This window comes from Scomber scombrus, chromosome 11 (genome assembly GCF_963691925.1).
Source record: "Scomber scombrus chromosome 11, fScoSco1.1, whole genome shotgun sequence".
NCBI lineage: Eukaryota > Metazoa > Chordata > Actinopteri > Scombriformes > Scombridae > Scomber > Scomber scombrus.
This window is the reverse complement of record NC_084980.1, coordinates 28,045,706-28,063,295: the sequence shown is the minus strand read 5'-3', so window position 1 is coordinate 28,063,295 and position 17,590 is coordinate 28,045,706. Positions and strand designations below refer to the sequence as shown.

General features: G+C 38.8%; 4 protein-coding genes across 9 annotated transcripts in view; 3 read left to right on the top strand and 1 right to left on the bottom strand.

The window, feature by feature from the left end:
* The window catches only part of LOC133991157 (histone H3), a 54,710-nt gene extending 43,129 nt beyond the window's left edge, over window positions 1-11,581 (top strand). The window contains exons 4-6 of one of the 2 annotated variants that reach the window (XM_062429628.1): window positions 6,388-6,728; window positions 10,921-10,926; window positions 11,241-11,581. In XM_062429628.1, the coding sequence (XP_062285612.1) occupies window positions 6,388-6,728; window positions 10,921-10,926; window positions 11,241-11,562 (669 nt within the window). In that variant the 3' untranslated portion in view covers window positions 11,563-11,581. Of the gene's footprint in view, window positions 1-5,668; window positions 5,697-6,387; window positions 6,811-10,920; window positions 10,927-11,240 lie in introns of those variants that run through there. The other variant, XM_062429629.1, reaches the window with a different exon arrangement.
* On the top strand, window positions 1,655-2,334 carry LOC133991187 (histone H1-like). Of its 5 annotated transcripts, none has more exons than XM_062429683.1 (2): window positions 1,655-2,137; window positions 2,225-2,334. In XM_062429683.1, the coding sequence occupies exons 1-2, from the start codon at window positions 1,655-1,657 to the stop codon at window positions 2,270-2,272; spliced, it is 531 nt and encodes a 176-aa protein (XP_062285667.1). In that variant the 3' UTR covers window positions 2,273-2,334. The 5 variants fall into 5 exon arrangements, with proteins under 5 accessions (XP_062285667.1, XP_062285664.1, XP_062285666.1 ...); XM_062429680.1 differs by having other exon boundaries at window positions 1,655-2,158; window positions 2,195-2,334; XM_062429682.1 differs by having other exon boundaries at window positions 1,655-2,161; window positions 2,210-2,334.
* Window positions 5,665-17,428, bottom strand: LOC133991173 (histone H2AX-like). Its single transcript, XM_062429658.1, has 2 exons — window positions 17,049-17,428; window positions 5,665-6,070 (listed from the first exon to the last, which is right to left on the bottom strand). Exons 1-2 carry the CDS (start codon window positions 17,426-17,428, stop codon window positions 5,665-5,667), a joined length of 786 nt encoding a protein of 261 aa, XP_062285642.1.
* LOC133991203 (histone H2B 3-like) lies at window positions 13,640-14,008 on the top strand. Its single transcript, XM_062429702.1, has one exon. It carries the CDS (start codon window positions 13,640-13,642, stop codon window positions 14,006-14,008), a length of 369 nt encoding a protein of 122 aa, XP_062285686.1.
* Window positions 17,429-17,590: the final 162 nt, after the last annotated feature.

The following is a 17,590-nucleotide window of genomic DNA, read 5'->3' as shown; positions in this document are numbered from 1 at the left end:
AATATTAGTTAGGTTGGTTGGCAAAACTTGTTTATTTTAAGTAATTTATAAGCAAATTGAGCTCTGGGAAGTTATTGTTAAAAACAAAAACAAAAAACAAATTAAAAAAAGACTGGAAAAAAGGACCAATTCTGCCATTTTGGATAGTAAATTAATTCAGTAACCCCCCCCAAATTGTATCAAATACAAGAATGCTGAAAACACTGATAATAATAGTAGCAGGTCTAATTTCCTGTGTGGTAAAATATTTAAAAAGTAATAGCTGGAGTATAATTATATATTTTATTGAAACATGCCATAACATGTCTTCTCAATCTCTACAGTGTTACATTTGAACTGAAAGTTGTAGTATATGTCATAAATGAGACATATACTATACATCACAGAACCTAAATGACTTTAAATTGGCTGTAAAATAAAAGACAGATTTTGGGACAAAATTGGTAAATGTATTTCTCCATCTAGTTTTGTTGTTGTAAACTAAGTAACACATTATGAAATAAAATAACGCATATATAGGGAAAACTTATCTTTTGTTTTCATATAGTGAACAAAGGGATAATGTGTTTCATGAAACACTTTCAAATATTTGATTTCAGAATTTCCCCTTAAAATAAACCTGTGTGCCCTATTTAACTTTCATAAATATGGAAATACATATTATGTGCAGATATTATTAAATATAACAGAGCCAGATAGTCAACTCACTTCAGCAGAGTCTTTGTAAAACACTCTTGTAATGGGAGTCTTGAAAGATTTTTATATTATTTATTATTATATTATATTATTATTGAAGGTCAACAAGAGCAGAATACACAGAAGAAAGAAAAACTGCAACTGAAATACTGCATTAAAACAATCATGAAATTATGTTACAATAGACCAAAGTTCATCATTATAATATAACGGATCCACTGCTTCCACATTACTGCGCTGTCATGTATTTGTTACTGTTTGTTCATTAATAGTAGGAGAATATATAATAAATGTAACACAGAGGTGTTGCACCGACTGCAGACAACAGTGTTGCAGATTATTTTTTATTAAAAATAATTCTCAGAATAACAGAAGAAATATTTACAGCCACAGAGCAGCTCTGACAGGAAGTCTGACTGAACTGCTTCATCAGCCTGATCGGTGTGTTTGCTGCTACCACAAAAGCTTCATTTTATTACAAACTGATCACCAACAGATGGAAGTTTTTACTTTGAGTCTGTGAACAAACATGTGAGCCAGCTGGAAAACTGCTCTTGGTGGAGTTCGGATGTATTTTACAGTATTTTAGGAGAGAAATGAGAGAGAAAAGCCGCTGAGCAGTGCTGTCCGCGGCGGTGAATAGGTGAGGTTTGTTTGCTCCACAAACTAAATGCAGAGAGCATCAGAGCTCTACATGACTTCTATATGCAGAGAAACATGTCCGCTATCTGCTGTCTTCACTGTCAGCCTTCAACACTTCTCTCACACTTATTTTTTTACTGTTTTCTCACTAGCAGAAAACACAAGTGTCAGACATTCACACTGCTCACAGGAGCTAGACGCTGGGTTGAGTCTACACGGTTCTCATGGTGTGTTTAAGTGCAGCCTCCTGACTCAGACTCTGCATCAGTCTACTCAGACTCTGAAATTCGCATTGAATTAAATCTTCGACGAAACTATGGCAGAAGTAGCTCCAGCTCCCGCAGCCGCCCCGGCTAAATCTCCCAAGAAGAAGGCAGCAGCAAAGCCCAAGAAGACTGGCCCCAGCGTCAGCGAGCTGATCGTTACAGCTGTGTCCGCCTCCAAGGAGCGAAGCGGAGTGTCTCTGGCCGCCCTCAAGAAGGCTCTGGCTGCCGGAGGTTACGATGTGGACAAGAACAAGGCCCGCGTTAAGACCGCCGTCAAGAGTCTGGTGGCCAAGGGGACACTGGTCCAGACCAAGGGGACCGGGGCCTCCGGCTCCTTCAAGATGAGCAAGGTTGAGACCAAGCCCGTAAAGAAAGCCGCTCCTAAAGCCAAGAAGCCCGCCGCCAAGAAACCCGCAGCGGCTAAGAAGGCCAAGACAGCAGCCGCTAAGAAATCCCCGAAGAAGGTGAAGAAGCCCGCAGCGGCAAAGAAAGTAGCCAAGAGCCCCAAGAAGGCCGCCAAGAGCCCCAAAAAGGTCGCAAAGAGTCCTAAGAAAGTAGCCGCCAAAAGCCCCAAGAAAGTGGTGAAAAAGGCTCCCGCAGCCAAGAAAGCCCCCGCAAAGAAGGTGGCCAAGCCCAAAGCAAAGAAGGCAGCACCCAAGAAGAAGTGAGCTGTCATCACTCTGAAACCCTCAACCTGATCAAAGGCTCTTTTAAGAGCCACACACATTTCTATAAAGAGCATATTCCTAACTGTCTTATATAATAGTCTTATAGTGATATATTATTTTTTCCAGTAAAGTTTTTTTTAAATAAAATATATTTATAGACATGTTATCAGTTTGACAGGAGAATTAACTCATTTATTCTGAGCAGCACCAAATACCGAAAATCCCTCAATTTGACATGTATATAACTAACATTCAGCTGTAAAATATATTCTGGATAATTAATTGATATTCAAATCGTGTGTTTATGACTTGTAAAAGGCATCATGTTGCATTATATTACCAGTTTATTGTTCTTATTGTGACTTAAGAGCTGAGTGTGTTTTAGGGGCTCAACAGCAACAGTGGTTATTAATTATTAGTCATTATAATTGACTATGTTAACTATTTATATTTATTTTTGAATGATTCATTGTTGGGAACAATAATGATTGTCATTATTATTTTGACTTATGCAATATCATTCATTAATAAATAATTTGAGGTACAGCTCAACCTGATCAAAGGCTCTTTTAAGAGCCGCATCCTAATTGTACTCTTATAATATAGTCGTTTCTCTTTGGTTCCATTAACTGATTTTATTATATTCCTTTCCAGTAAAGTACTTTTTTATAAATATAATTTATTTATCAGTTACAAAGGAGAGAGAGCTCATTTGTTCCTCTCCAGTGAGTCTGTGGAAAATGAGTGATTGGAGTTATTTATGTTCTGTCAACTCAGGGATAAGATAAGATACATTTATTGATCCCATAGTGGGTAAAATGTATTGCTACAGCAGCTCATAAAATAGTGATATAGAAAAAAACAAAAACATATTTATACAACAATAAAATTATAAACTAAAATAAAAGGGCCTTAAAGTGCAACTATAGTGCAGCATTGTAAAGTCTGACTGCAGTTGGAATGAAGGACCTCCTTCTTACACTTCAGGTGTATTAATCTGTCACTGAAGGAGCTGCTTAAGTCCTTCACAGTCTGATGCAGAGGGTGAGAGGTGTTGTCCATGATAGAGGACAGTTTGGCCAAAACCCTCCTCTCTCCCACCACCTCTATGGGGTCCAGGGGGGCAGCCACAGACTGAGCTGGCTCTTTTTTATCAGTCTGTTCTTGTCCCGCTCAGAACATCCCCCTACCCAACACACCACTGCATATGCCACCATAGAGTCGAAGAAGGATCTCAGCTGTGGCCTGCACACACCAAACGATGCCAGCCTCCTCAGCAGGTGTAAACGACACTGACCCTTCTTGTAAACAGAGTCAGTGTTATCTGACCAGTCCAGATTACTATTGAAGTGAACACCCAGGTACTTGTATGTCCTCACTCTCTCGATGTCAAGTCCCTGAATGTGGTTAGTCCCCAAGTCCCCCGGTGCTATTTTGGAGGGTTTTCGGTGGAAGTCAACCACCATCTCCCTTGTCTTGCTGGCGTTGACTTGTAGGTGGTTCTGCTCAAACCAGTCGACAAAGTCCATGATGACATTCCTGTACTCACAGTCCTTCCCCTCTGACACAAATCCCACAATGGCATCAGAGAACTTCTGGAGGTGACAACTGTCCGTGGAGTAACAGAAGTCTGCTGTTAATCTCAATGTTGTATTTTCAATAACAGTGATTAACCAGTTTATTATACATTTGCCATTTTACACAAATGTCAAATCCAGTTGTAAATGTTAACATGGTTTGAGCAGCACCAAATACAGAAAATCACTCAGGGTGACATGGAACTGTTTATTGTGACTGGTAAAAGGCAGGTTTTTGGGCTCATCAGCAAATCTACATGTTATTCATTCTTAGTAATACATTAATATATCATAATTACTTTATGTATGTTTGTGAATTATATAGACTAATATTGCTACAATTATAGACTAGTGTTCTTGTGACTGGTCTGCCATGTCTTTCTGCAGGTGTACTCAGTGGTGTAGTGGTCCCTGGAGAAGTGGTCCCTGGAGAAGTGGGTATACTCTCAATTTTTTGCCCTTTTTTAACGCAGCCCAGAAAAACGCCCTGTTTTAGAAACAGTGACGTAAGACTACTATATTTAGTTTACCCCAAAATCCGTCAGTAGTATTTTCTCATTGTCACATCATTTCTGCTGCTTGATCTCAGGGAGGAAGGATTATGAAATTACTAAACCAATACTGGCCCGCAGACTAGTGAGAGACAATTATGCATTTTGAGTGAACTATTAAGGAATAAGGAATGACACCTATTCTCTCACTTGGCAAGTCAGCGGTTTCTTTTGTATACTGTCTCTTTGAACAGCTGATTTGCAACAGATAGTGTCGGCCAGATGTGCCACTATTATAAAATTAACATGACTTGATCAGGAGCAGTTTGTAGGTATTAATGGTCACACAGGCAGTCTGCATGAATGTACAATATAAATGAGGCAAACATGGTGTTTGTTATTTTTTGAACATATATCTAAATAAAATACTTCAGATCTGAATTTGACAATGTTTCCTTGTTCATATTTCACCTTAGATTAAAAAAAAAACAAAAACACATATTCTCTTCCACACATCAAAATCAATCAGATAAACTCAAAAGTGTTTTCTTCTTGAATTTAATGCTTTAACAGAAACTGTGACAGCTTTGTAACTTAAAGAAGACGCCTCGTCAATTAGGACAGCTAATTTAAGGATGATGCTATAATGCTACTGACGATTTTGCTCTGCATCTCACTGGCAACATGTTGTATTATTTGTGTTGCACTGTTCTCTGTGTCCAGGGGAGATTTAGAAGTGGGTATACGCAATGCTGACTGAAAAACAAGTGGGTATACACCGTATACCCTGGACTACACCACTGGGTGTACTACATTCAGGGTTCTTATAAAAAGGACATAACTGTATTTGATGTTAGTTTTAAGACTTTGGATGCACAATATACATTTAAAGAGAGAATTGCATCATATTTTAATGTGAAAAATTAATAAATCATGGTCCTAATGTAAGTTTTGAGTACAGTTTGATAAACATGAGGATGTGAGCTCTTTATCAGGAGTGTGTAGCTCTTAAAAGAGCCTTAAATGTTTTAGGGAACAATGTGTCACTTATTTTTATTATATGATAAGCATGAGGATGTGACCCTTTATCAGGAATGTGTGGCTCTTCACATGTTTGCCCCTTCTTTTTTTTCTTTTTTTTTAAAAATCATTTCAAGATGAATTGATACATTTTACAGGTGGTCAGGAAGTCTCCCTTATGATAAGTAATAGCCCTAATGTAAATGTTATATTCAGTTTAACAAACATGAGGATGTGAGCTCTTTATCAGAAGTGTGTGGCTCTTAAAAGAGCCTTTGTGTTGTTGAGGAACCGGGCCTTGAATTTACTTCTTGGCGGGTTTCTCGGTCTTCTTGGGCAGCAGAACAGCCTGGATGTTGGGCAGCACACCACCCTGAGCGATGGTCACTCCGCCAAGCAGCTTGTTGAGCTCCTCGTCGTTGCGGACAGCCAGCTGCAGGTGACGGGGGATGATTCTGGTCTTCTTGTTGTCGCGGGCAGCGTTTCCAGCCAGCTCCAGGATCTCAGCGGTCAGGTACTCCAGCACAGCCGCCAGGTAGACGGGGGCACCGGCACCAACACGCTGGGCATAGTTACCCTTCCTCAAATGCCTGTGGACACGACCGACTGGGAACTGGAGCCCGGCACGGGAAGAGCGGGACTTTGCCTTAGCGCGGGCTTTGCCTCCGGTTTTGCCTCGTCCACTCATGATTTCAGTTATTTTCAGGAGTCTGTACTCAGAGAAAGTGTGGAGCAGACACAACAAACCCTGCTTTATATGTCCACGGAGCAAGCAGGGGGGCTGATGTCCCACCCACCAGCAGTACTGTGGAGGGGGAGCCGCTCTCATTTTGGCGGACTTTTACAAACAACTTTTGTCCAATAAGCAGCGGAGCTTCAGGCTTCTGCAGGCGGTGCTGAGCTCCAGGAAGAGCCGCTCACCAATCAGGACCCGGAGGTCTGAATCGGCGTCATAACTCCGCAGCCGCTCCGACACTTTAAGAGCAGCGTGTCGCCGCTTTTCACCACTATTTTCTCCTGATCAGAGAAACGAGAAGCAATGGCAAGAACCAAGCAGACCGCACGTAAATCCACCGGAGGCAAAGCCCCCAGGAAGCAGCTGGCCACCAAGGCTGCTCGTAAGAGCGCCCCGGCCACCGGCGGAGTCAAGAAGCCTCATCGTTACAGGCCCGGTACCGTGGCTCTCAGAGAGATCCGTCGTTACCAGAAATCCACCGAGCTGCTGATCCGCAAGCTGCCCTTCCAGCGTCTGGTCAGAGAAATCGCTCAGGATTTCAAGACCGATCTGCGTTTCCAGAGCTCCGCTGTCATGGCTCTGCAGGAGGCCAGCGAGGCTTACCTGGTCGGTCTGTTCGAGGATACCAACCTGTGCGCCATCCACGCCAAGAGGGTCACCATCATGCCCAAAGACATCCAGCTGGCTCGCCGCATCCGTGGAGAGAGAGCTTAAAACCGTCTTCTCCTTCATAAACCACAACGGCTCTTTTCAGAGCCACATCAGTCTCCCTAAAGAGCTGCTTCCTCTGCTGTGTTTACACAATCAATATATTCTTTGATTTTGACACATCGAATTAATTCGTTATGTTATGTTTGCTATCCGCTCCTGCAAGTGCATAACACGATATTGTGACATTTCCATCATACTGCAAAATATAACGTTTTGGAAACCAGGGGTTTACTAAACTGAGGAGAGCCTCTATATTTTCACGTTCTTCTAAACTGAGATAATATGAAGTCTCACTGTATTTTGGCCACTTTAAGCTCATAAACATATGTTACAAAGTCTCAATATCACTGTTGGTTGTCTGATAAATATAGGATAAATTATAGCCATATCACATTATACAGCTTTCTGTGAGTCAGGATAAAGCACACTTTTTGTGTTTCCTAATACATGAAAATCCATATGAGTGTTGAATGATCGCCATCTGGTGGTCGGAGTCCATGCGTTGCTTGTTGAAAGACTGGTGTGACCAGTATCCTGCACCGTTGAAGTTAGAGGGGAAGAGTGAGAACCACAGCTGTTAAAGTTAAAGAAGACATCGACCACTTTATTTATATAATGAAGGTGTTTGTACCTATCTGGTTAAATGGTGTCATCAGTGCAGCTCCCTCCTTAACTCATTGATCATGTCTGCACGTTGTCCTTGCTGTGTGACATAGTCTTCATCTACAGTTTGATAAACAAGTTATGGTTACTGATCTCTGTATACTTTGTAGTGTACGGTGGTATTAGTTACAGTTGTTGTAAGAGTGGTGTGCTATTAAAGTGTAGATAGTGGTTTGCCTTCTCCAGAATCATCTCCACAGAAGTGACCTGCAGGATGACTGTGTGCAAAAGCTGGAACTGGAACTGGAAACTTTTCTCTCCCATTTTTCCCATGTGACATGAATGCAACATACGTGTTACAGGCTGTGACTTCTTTGAACAAACTGACACAGTGTGATATTACATATTTAAATCTGTCTCTACTGATATAATTTGAAGATGCACCGGTCCAATAAATAATGGCCATGCATCATACAGATGTCCATTTATTATTTATTTACGCCTTTCCTTCATCAGACACTGTGAAAACTACAAACAATAAAACATATAATAAACAATGAGTCAAAATACACATCCCTCAGTCATTTTTTAAAGTATCTTAATCAAGTGTCCATAATGAGACAGGCCCAAACAATGAAGTATCTAATGCTTATATCTGTTAATAGACAGCTCCCAGTATGTGAGCACAGCAACCGAAAATACATCAAAAGTACACTAAAAAAGCATTTCAACAAATATTTTGCATACATGTGACACAATTAAAGGTACAAAAAACAAATAACTGTGTGCACTTCTTGAACCGTGCAGACTATTGATAATTTATCATGCACTTTTCCTCTGCAGCCACATTGACTCTTTTCTCTGCAGTCGTGTGATTGAAGAGGACGTTTTACTGTCAGACTCAAAAACAGAGCCCAAGACCAGAGCTGAGTTCTTAAAATATTCATGTCAAGTCACTCTGGAGAGGAGGAGCAGTTGATGTATACAAGAATATCAGCAGAGCAGGAACATCAAAATAATGTAGATTTGGACACAATGACAAATCTTGGGCTTTATATTGTAACATCAACAGTTATATTTTTTGTTAGGTATTCTGTCCTTCTACAGCGTCTCTGAAACCATGACTCTCCTCCACAGAGTCCAGACCACATTCACTCAGCCTCTCTAGGCTGGACTCTGGTTTTATTCTGTGATTCTTTTGTGTGGAGACAAAGCTGAGTTCTGTAAACTCAAATAGACAGAAGTCATTTCAGACTTCATGTGTCACATTCTTTGTTGTAATTATTCATGTTTTTGTCTCCAGATTTCAGAACTGCACCGAGATCAGCTGTTAACTGAATGAGATTTTCAAAACATTTGTATTTTATTTTTTTCTGTTGAGGTTTTGAGTTTGTGTGTTTTTATTATCATCACTGCTCATGATGATGTTTTTAAACTTAACTGACATTTATTCAGATGAAAATGTGAACCGAACTACTAACTTCAATTTCCTTTTCCTCTGAATGATAGTTTAAGATTCAAAATTCATAATTTACTTTATTTTCTTTTTCATCATGAACTTCCACAAAGAAAATTGCAGAAGTTATTCCAACTTTTAGCACAGAAGTGATTTATGATCATTTTATCATAATACTAACACACACATGATACGCAGAGTATAGAAATACATATTAGACATGTTCATTCTAGTTTTAAGCCATTAAGAGTTCATGAAAGATGTTTAATGAGGATGTTCGTTGTTAAGATTCATCACTCAAACTCAGTTTCAACTAAACAAAACAAAACAAACAATTACACCAAATGAAACGTGAAAACTCTATCAGGTACAGACATAACATATTAAATCATAAAATGAATAAATCTGCTTTCAGCTATATCAATTTTGGTCAATCAGATTTCATAAAGTCTTTAGTTTCAAACTTAACATTCCCATGTTGTATTTTACAACCTGAAAACTGCTGAATGCACACAAACACTGCAGCTCTGACTGTAACTGCCCCTGTCATATTTGAACAACATCAGCAGCTGATCTGTTTTATGTGTAAGATTCATGTTTAGGTGCCACATCATCATATTTAATCTGTTGTGATAATCATGTTCTGGTTCCTGATGACAAGTTGAAGATAACAAGCTGTCATGATGTATAATATAAGAGGTGAAGTCAGCTTTGCGCTCTCTGTAATGTGCTTTAACCCTCCTGTTGTAATCGAGTCAAGGAAGGAAGGGAGGAAGAAGGAAGGATGGAAGAAAGGAAGAAGGAAGGAAAAGAGGAAGGAAGGAAGGAAGAAGGAAGGACAGAGGAAAGGAGGGAGGAAGGAAAAGAGGGAGGGAGGAAGGTAGGAAGGAAAGGAGGAAGAAGGAAGGAAAAGAGGGAGGAAGGAATGAAGGGATGAAGAAGGAAGGAAAGGAGGGAGGGAGGAAGGAAGGAAAGAAAGGAGAGAGGAAGGAAGGAAGAAAGGAGGGAGGAAGGAAAAGAGGAAGGGAGGAAGGAAGGGAGGAAGCTAGGGGGGATGGTGGAAAGAGAGAAGGAGGGAAAGAGGAAAGAAGGAAGGAAAGAAAGAGAGAAGGAGGGAGGGAAGAAGGATAGATGGAAGGAAGGGAGGAAGGGAGGAAAGAAGGAACAGTCAAAACAGACGGACCCTGGAGGACTACACGAAGGTTAATGAAAGCAGAGTTAGGTATTCATGGACTAGTTTTGTAGTTGCAACGTTGCCACCTGCTGGACATTTAGCACTAAATGAGCTGCATTCAACATAAAACAGATTGACTGAGATTCTGACTTACTATCTACTCAAGTATTGTATTTCTGTTATGAGTCTATATTGGCATACACACTGTGTGACTGCAGTCAGCATCTTATATACTGTATGTGTGTTTCCCTGCATCCATCCATCATATCACAGCTATTATATTCCACAGTGCACAACTCTGGTTTGATATTTATAGTCTGAGGCCGCTCTCACAAAGATGAGCAGAAGTGTGCAAAGATGAATGGTGACTGAATTTGAAATGAAATAAATGAAACCTTTTATATATGTGGAATTTGTAACTCTGTTGGCTTCCGTGCTGTGTGAAAGTGAAAGCTTTCTGAATGTATTCAAATCAAAAACTGAAATCTCTCATTTACAAAAATAGTCATATCTCTTGCTGTGGCACTCCAAATGATTTTTATATTACAGACTGACTGCATCTCACAGACATATTGTTATATTTTCAAATCTGTTTTTTTTTTAGCCATCACATCTATCATAGTAATGTTATGATTGTTATATTTACTGACTCTCAACATTTATTTTCCTTCTCATTCAAAGATACATTTTCTGAAAGTTTGTCATTTAGAAGACCCACATTGTAACCTCTGTACATTTCTGATTTTCCTTATTTACTGATTTATTCATATATTTTATTAACACAAAAGCTCACAACCCACTACAGTACAACTACATTATATTTAATATATTGTAACACATGTGAGCACATAAAACTGCTTATTATATAGTATTATATGAGAGCAGTGTCACATTCAGCTTCTTTACATGTCCAACAAGAACAATACAAACACTTCAGCTGAGGTTTCCAACCAACAGCACAATGTTAGCTGTCAGGTTAACCCGCCATATATCACACAATAACACAAAATGGAGGGAAAAGCACCAAAAAAAGGAAGAGATCGCTCTCCTTTGGAGCAACTTCGTGGGCGGATCTGCTGAATCTGATCCCGCCCAACAAAATCCGCGCCAACTGAGCTCTTGTACGTCCGCAGACAAGCTTTAAGTTAAGAAGCTGCACTCATTCCGATCATATTCATCTTTTAACTTGTTTGAAAGAAGACTAGCAAACATGAGTGGAAGAGGCAAAGGAGGAAAGGGACTCGGTAAAGGAGGCGCCAAGCGTCACCGTAAAGTTCTCCGTGATAACATCCAGGGAATCACCAAACCCGCCATCCGCCGTCTGGCTCGCCGTGGTGGTGTGAAGCGTATCTCCGGTCTGATCTACGAGGAGACCCGCGGAGTGTTGAAGGTGTTCCTGGAGAATGTGATCCGTGATGCCGTCACCTACACCGAGCACGCCAAGAGAAAGACCGTGACCGCCATGGATGTGGTTTATGCTCTGAAGAGACAGGGACGTACTCTGTACGGTTTCGGAGGTTAAATCTGATCCTGACCCGTTGATAGTCCAACACAAAGGCTCTTTTAAGAGCCACCCACCTTCTCTAAGAGTTGTCCTGATGCTTATGATAGATGTACTTACATCTCTTTAAAGGAAAAGAAGTGGATCAACACCCTGGCGATTACTGGGTTTACATAATTCTGCTTAATACTACTTACATTACAAATTTTTTGGTCAGAACCTTCACAATTTTGCTGTAAACCACAATACAATGTTACTGTTGTTCATCTAGGTCATGTTATCTCTGGTCAATTGATATATAAATCCAATTCCAATTACGGTTTCGGAGGTTAAATCTGATAAACTCAAGCCTCTGTCTAAACTTTAATGTCTTGACACATCCATTAAAAGCTTACACATAAAGTAGCGCTGGACACTGAGTGCTGTTCTGTAAATTCTGCTTTTCACACGAATAAAAGATCAATATAATTTTATCTCTGGAATATTTGTATGTAACTCTTACAGTCTCAACTATTGCATGTGCTGATATTACTGTTATAATAAAAAATCAAAGCAACACTTAATGTCGCCAAAACCATCATTTTATCCAAGACTTTTTTTTTTTTAAACAAATACTTTTCTCTCCAACCAGCGAAATGATTAACTAAACAAACCCTGTGTGTATTTATACTTGTATACTTCTACCTGCTATAATGTAGGGGACAACCAGAGATGTATCTATAAAATAATTACTGTATAAGAGGAAAACCAACACCTACAAATAGACTAGGGTGGCCTACCCAGAATACATATTTATAAACAATCAATGATTTTAAATATGGTGGTCTGATTAACTATAAAAACATAACTTCATTATCCGTGTCGTAATTGTGGAAAACAAGATGTGCAATGGTGACACGACAGACAGTATTAACAGTGAAACCGTAGTGGAACAAATTCTTTCTGACCTCGGGAGGAGAAACTTTGATACTTTTAATACTGAACTTGTGAAATGCAGGCAACTGAATTACAATTCAGACAAATATCCCTTTTTCCTTTGATTCCTTTTTTTTTTTACACCTGTACTTTGTTACATTTTTCGTATATATAGTTATAATTTTTTTTCTTGTTGTAATAATTGTTGTTGTAGCTTATTTGTAATATATATATATATATATTTTTTTAAAGGCAATAAAGATTATTTAAAAAAGTATGACAGGAAATAATGTGGTGGTTTTGGTGCTGTTGAATTTGTACATTAACTGTTGTATATTGTAGTATATCTGATTATGTTATCAATAGGTATAGATGCTTATCTGTAGATCATAAATGTTTATCATTATAATAATAATAATAATAATATATATATATATATATATATATTTTTTAAATAAGAATTGATTTGACCATTTCTTGCAAGGAATCCTCGTCGGAATTGCAGACATGGTTTATAGTGTCAATAGTTTAATGCCTAATAAACATTATAGGTATAAACTACACAAAACAAATTAACGAGTATTAAACGTTCACAGAGAGACAACATAGCTGAATTTCACAAAGACTGTGTGTTAAAGTCCAAACTTATTTCCAGGAAATATTAGAACTCAAATTGTTCCGATAAAAGGAGACATGACATCCTGTTATAAGAGTGCAGGAATCACCTTTATTGTTTTTGTGGAGCTCAGAGAAACATGATCTTCATGTGTCAGCTGAGCTGAGTCCAGCATGAGAAAGTTAATAAAATTCATATTAACATAATTTATGAAAAGTAATTCAGAGTAAAGCACCACCATTAAAGATTGATAAAATGAAATATATGTGGAATGTTCAATCTGAATACAATATGTTTATTTCTCTATAGTTATGGATTGTTGATCAGCATATTATATTATAAACAGTGGATACTCTTCAGATGAGGTTGGCGCTCTTTCAGTTAAAAGGCGCTCAGATGGTTCCTCAGAGGTTGGGGAGGTGTCTTCTGCTGCGCATGCTCAGTCTCACTAACAAGAAAACCAATCATGTTCAAGCAACAGCGCAGTGAAATTTGCATCAGATGAACATTTAGAGGCTGGTTGAAGCTGTTGGAGTTACTCGTTTGTGGTAATCTACGAAGATAACCATGCCCGATCCAGTCAAAGCACCCAAGAAAGGCTCCAAGAAGGCCGTGTCTAAGGCCACCAAGACCGGCAAGAAGAAGAGGAAGACAAGGAAGGAGAGCTATGCTATCTACGTCTACAAGGTGCTGAAGCAGGTTCACCCTGATACCGGTATCTCCTCCAAGGCCATGGGCATCATGAACTCCTTTGTGGGAGACATCTTTGAGCGTATTGCTGGTGAGGCTTCCCGCCTTGCTCACTACAACAAGCGCTCCACCATCACCTCCAGGGAGATCCAGACCGCCGTCCGCCTGCTGCTGCCCGGTGAGCTGGCCAAACACGCCGTGTCTGAGGGCACCAAGGCCGTCACCAAGTACACCAGCTCCAAGTAAACGTGCTGTTTGTACTAACAACTCAAAAGGTCCTTTTCAGGACCACCCACTCCTTCACCTGAGAGCTTTATTCCTTTGTTAAACTTTACCCATTGTGGTTTTATTACTGATGCAAGAATGAACTCGTGTATGTAAGTATTCAATAAAGTTTATCCACAGTTTGTCAATGCAAGATGTAGACTGTATTACTAGAAAGATGTTTTTATAAATGTATTTTCCTTTAGTCCTACAATCTACCACTGCCACAGTAATGGGACCAGTCCCTGTGATCAAATGTAATAAACCTATATAGGAGACATTCTCTCCGAGAGCCAATTTAACTGTATATTGCTACACATTTTTTTTTTTTTTTTTTTTTTTTTTTTTTTACAACGCAGTAAATGTATAACAGAGACTAAGTGACTTAATGAATTTAATTTCTGCCTTTTTATATACAAAATCAAAAACGTCCAATAAATAGTGTCAACATTAATGTCCATGTTAATGATCAGATAATTTCTTAAGCAATAAGAGTTCAAAAAGTAAGTTATATAACTGGAAAAAAGGTGGCTAAGAAACCAGAAAACAAAAATGCACAAACATACAGTAGATATAAAAAGGAGCAATGTCATCATTAAATATAATAAATGAATCAACTTTGAAATGGATTTCAATCAATAGAACATATATCATACTATAGCCATGGATGCAAACAACCCTTATGGTGAAATTTGCCGTTATGACATGAAAATGGGTCACCTACGAGATTGGTGTAAATACAGACTACAGACGTGGACAGAGCCGGATCGACTGACGCTGTGGTCGAGCGAGCTAGAGAGTAAATGAAGAGAGGGAGCGCTGACAGTAAAGCCGGTGAATCGGATCGATGAAACGTTATTTTGTGATTGTTTCACATCGGTTACGTTCATACAGCACAAATAAACTTACACACACACCTCCACTCAACCCTGCAGCTGAGCCTCAAACCTCTGAATCTGAATGCTGCTTTAGTTCGTTCAGTTTAAAAAGTTTTAATAAGAGATCTTCTTTATTTCCATCTGTATAATAAATCAACTCTCATCCTGATCCACTTCTGAGACATCTGGAAGGCTTTTATTGATTAGCAGACAGTTACTTTAGTTATTTGAAGAAACCATGTGGAAAAAAAGATATTTACTGAAAAATGTCCAAATCTAACAGTATTTTATATGTTCAGTAATTAACTAGTTCAACTTAGACAATCACTTCTGCTTTATTTGTTTCAGAGCTAAAATATGGACATTAGGTTTTTTTTTTAATGGTTTGTGTGGAATTTTTTTTAACTGATAAAATATATTACCTATGCTTTGTGGGAGTGTCATCATCATCATTCATACATATACAACCAGTAGTTAAATTACTAAAGCACACCTTTAAAAAAAAAAAGATAAACTCGTGACAATCTGCTGTACATCTCCTTGCCCACATCTGCAGTTGTCAACGGCAACAGGGACACACTTGACGCTGTAGCCATTAGTAAATACTATACTACCATTTTCTTGTTTTGTATAAAAATTACAACATTAAATAACAACAATAATACAACAATCTTGAGTAAATACAAACATACCTGTTGAATATAAAAACACATGAATGTGGCGGGTGGTGAGGATCTGCTGCAGCTCCTATACATTAAAATATGAATAAATAATAAACACCCTGAAGCAGTCGCCATATTACGTGAGTTAGACTTTACACCTGCAGCTTCACTCAAAGAAAGAAAAGACTTAAATAATAAACAATAAACGATAAAATGGCGACAGTATAATATATAATAGTATAAAAACATAAAAAAAAGTGACAGGACAACTCAAATAACATAACATGTACTTAAACTTCTATAAAAGGCAGTTTCATAGATTAATATCTGATTAAATCACGGAGCTGTTATAGTACATATAGGACCACATCTGCGGTCGTCAAGGGCAACAGGGACAAACTGACGTTGTTGCCGTTGACCACAGAAACATTGTTTTCCCGGTCGTTATATTTACGGTAAATATAACGACACAATTACAACAAATAAAAGGAGCCTTGCATAGATAAACACTAAATATTAACTTATTTCACGAGAATGGAAAACAAAAAAATACATTGTTTGCAAAATAAAATAAATATTGAAGGAATATAAAAATAAATGTTGACGAACCCTGTTACTTATGCAGCAGAACTTCCTTCTCAGTCACAAACATTTGAAAACCTGAAGGCTATTTTCACAACCTGGTCATTTGAGAAATAGTCTTATTTGAATTTGAATTAAAAGTGTAAGCATTAATTGATTAATTAACTATTAACTTCAGGAGTTAGATGTCAACTCAATCTTATACTTTCAATAACATAATGACAAACTAGTTTACTCTACACCTCTTTACCCTGGAAAAATAACCGAAAATCAAAAATGAAAATCTTATTGTTAATTATGTTTAGTAAAAAGCATAAAGATTAGAATCACTTGTTTTTTTGGGCTCATCAACAATTCTACAGGTTGTTAATTATACGCCATAATTACTTAATGTACGATTATGAAATCTATAGGCTAATATAGTATCATGCTACACTTATAGACTTGGTATAGTGTTTACATTTAAATGTTATTGGTAACAATAATGATTGTCATTATTCTTATTTGACTTCTACAGATGCATTCATGAATAAATCTATGATTAACAATTTCAAGAAATGAATCAGCTATTCAAGTTAAGGTATTAATCCGCCGGTTGCAGAATAATTAACATTAACTTTTTTTTTTAGTACATGAAGTAAAATAACATACAATTTCTTCATGTGACTATTCTGCAGATGTAATATGTACTTCATGTATCATTGTAAATTGCAATGACATATTTTACAGGTGGCAACAAATTATAATAATATTATTATTATTTACCAATGCCATTTCATCCTTGTCATAATTAAGATTCAAGAACATTTATGATTAGCATGAGGATGTGAGCTCTTTATCAGAAGTGTGTGGCTCTTAAAAGAGCCTTTGTGTTGTTGAGGAACCGGGCCTTGAATTTACTTCTTGGCGGGTTTCTCGGTCTTCTTGGGCAGCAGCACAGCCTGGATGTTGGGCAGCACACCACCCTGAGCGATGGTCACTCCACCCAACAGCTTGTTGAGCTCCTCGTCGTTGCGGACAGCCAGCTGCAGGTGACGGGGGATGATCCTGGTCTTCTTGTTGTCGCGGGCAGCGTTTCCAGCCAGCTCCAGGATCTCAGCGGTCAGGTACTCCAGCACAGCCGCCAGGTAGACGGGGGCACCAGCACCAACACGCTGGGCATAGTTACCCTTCCTCAAATGCCTGTGGACACGACCGACTGGGAACTGGAGCCCGGCACGGGAAGAGCGGGACTTTGCCTTAGCGCGGGCTTTGCCTCCGGTTTTGCCTCGTCCACTCATGATTTCAGTTATTTTTCTAGAGTCTCAACTCAGAAAGTGTGGAGCAGACCCAGCAAACCCTGCTTTATATGTCCACGGAGGAGGGGAAGAACTGATGTCCCACCCACCAGAAAAGAGGCTTCCAGCAGTGATGTGGAGGGGGAGTCGCTCTCATTTTTGGCG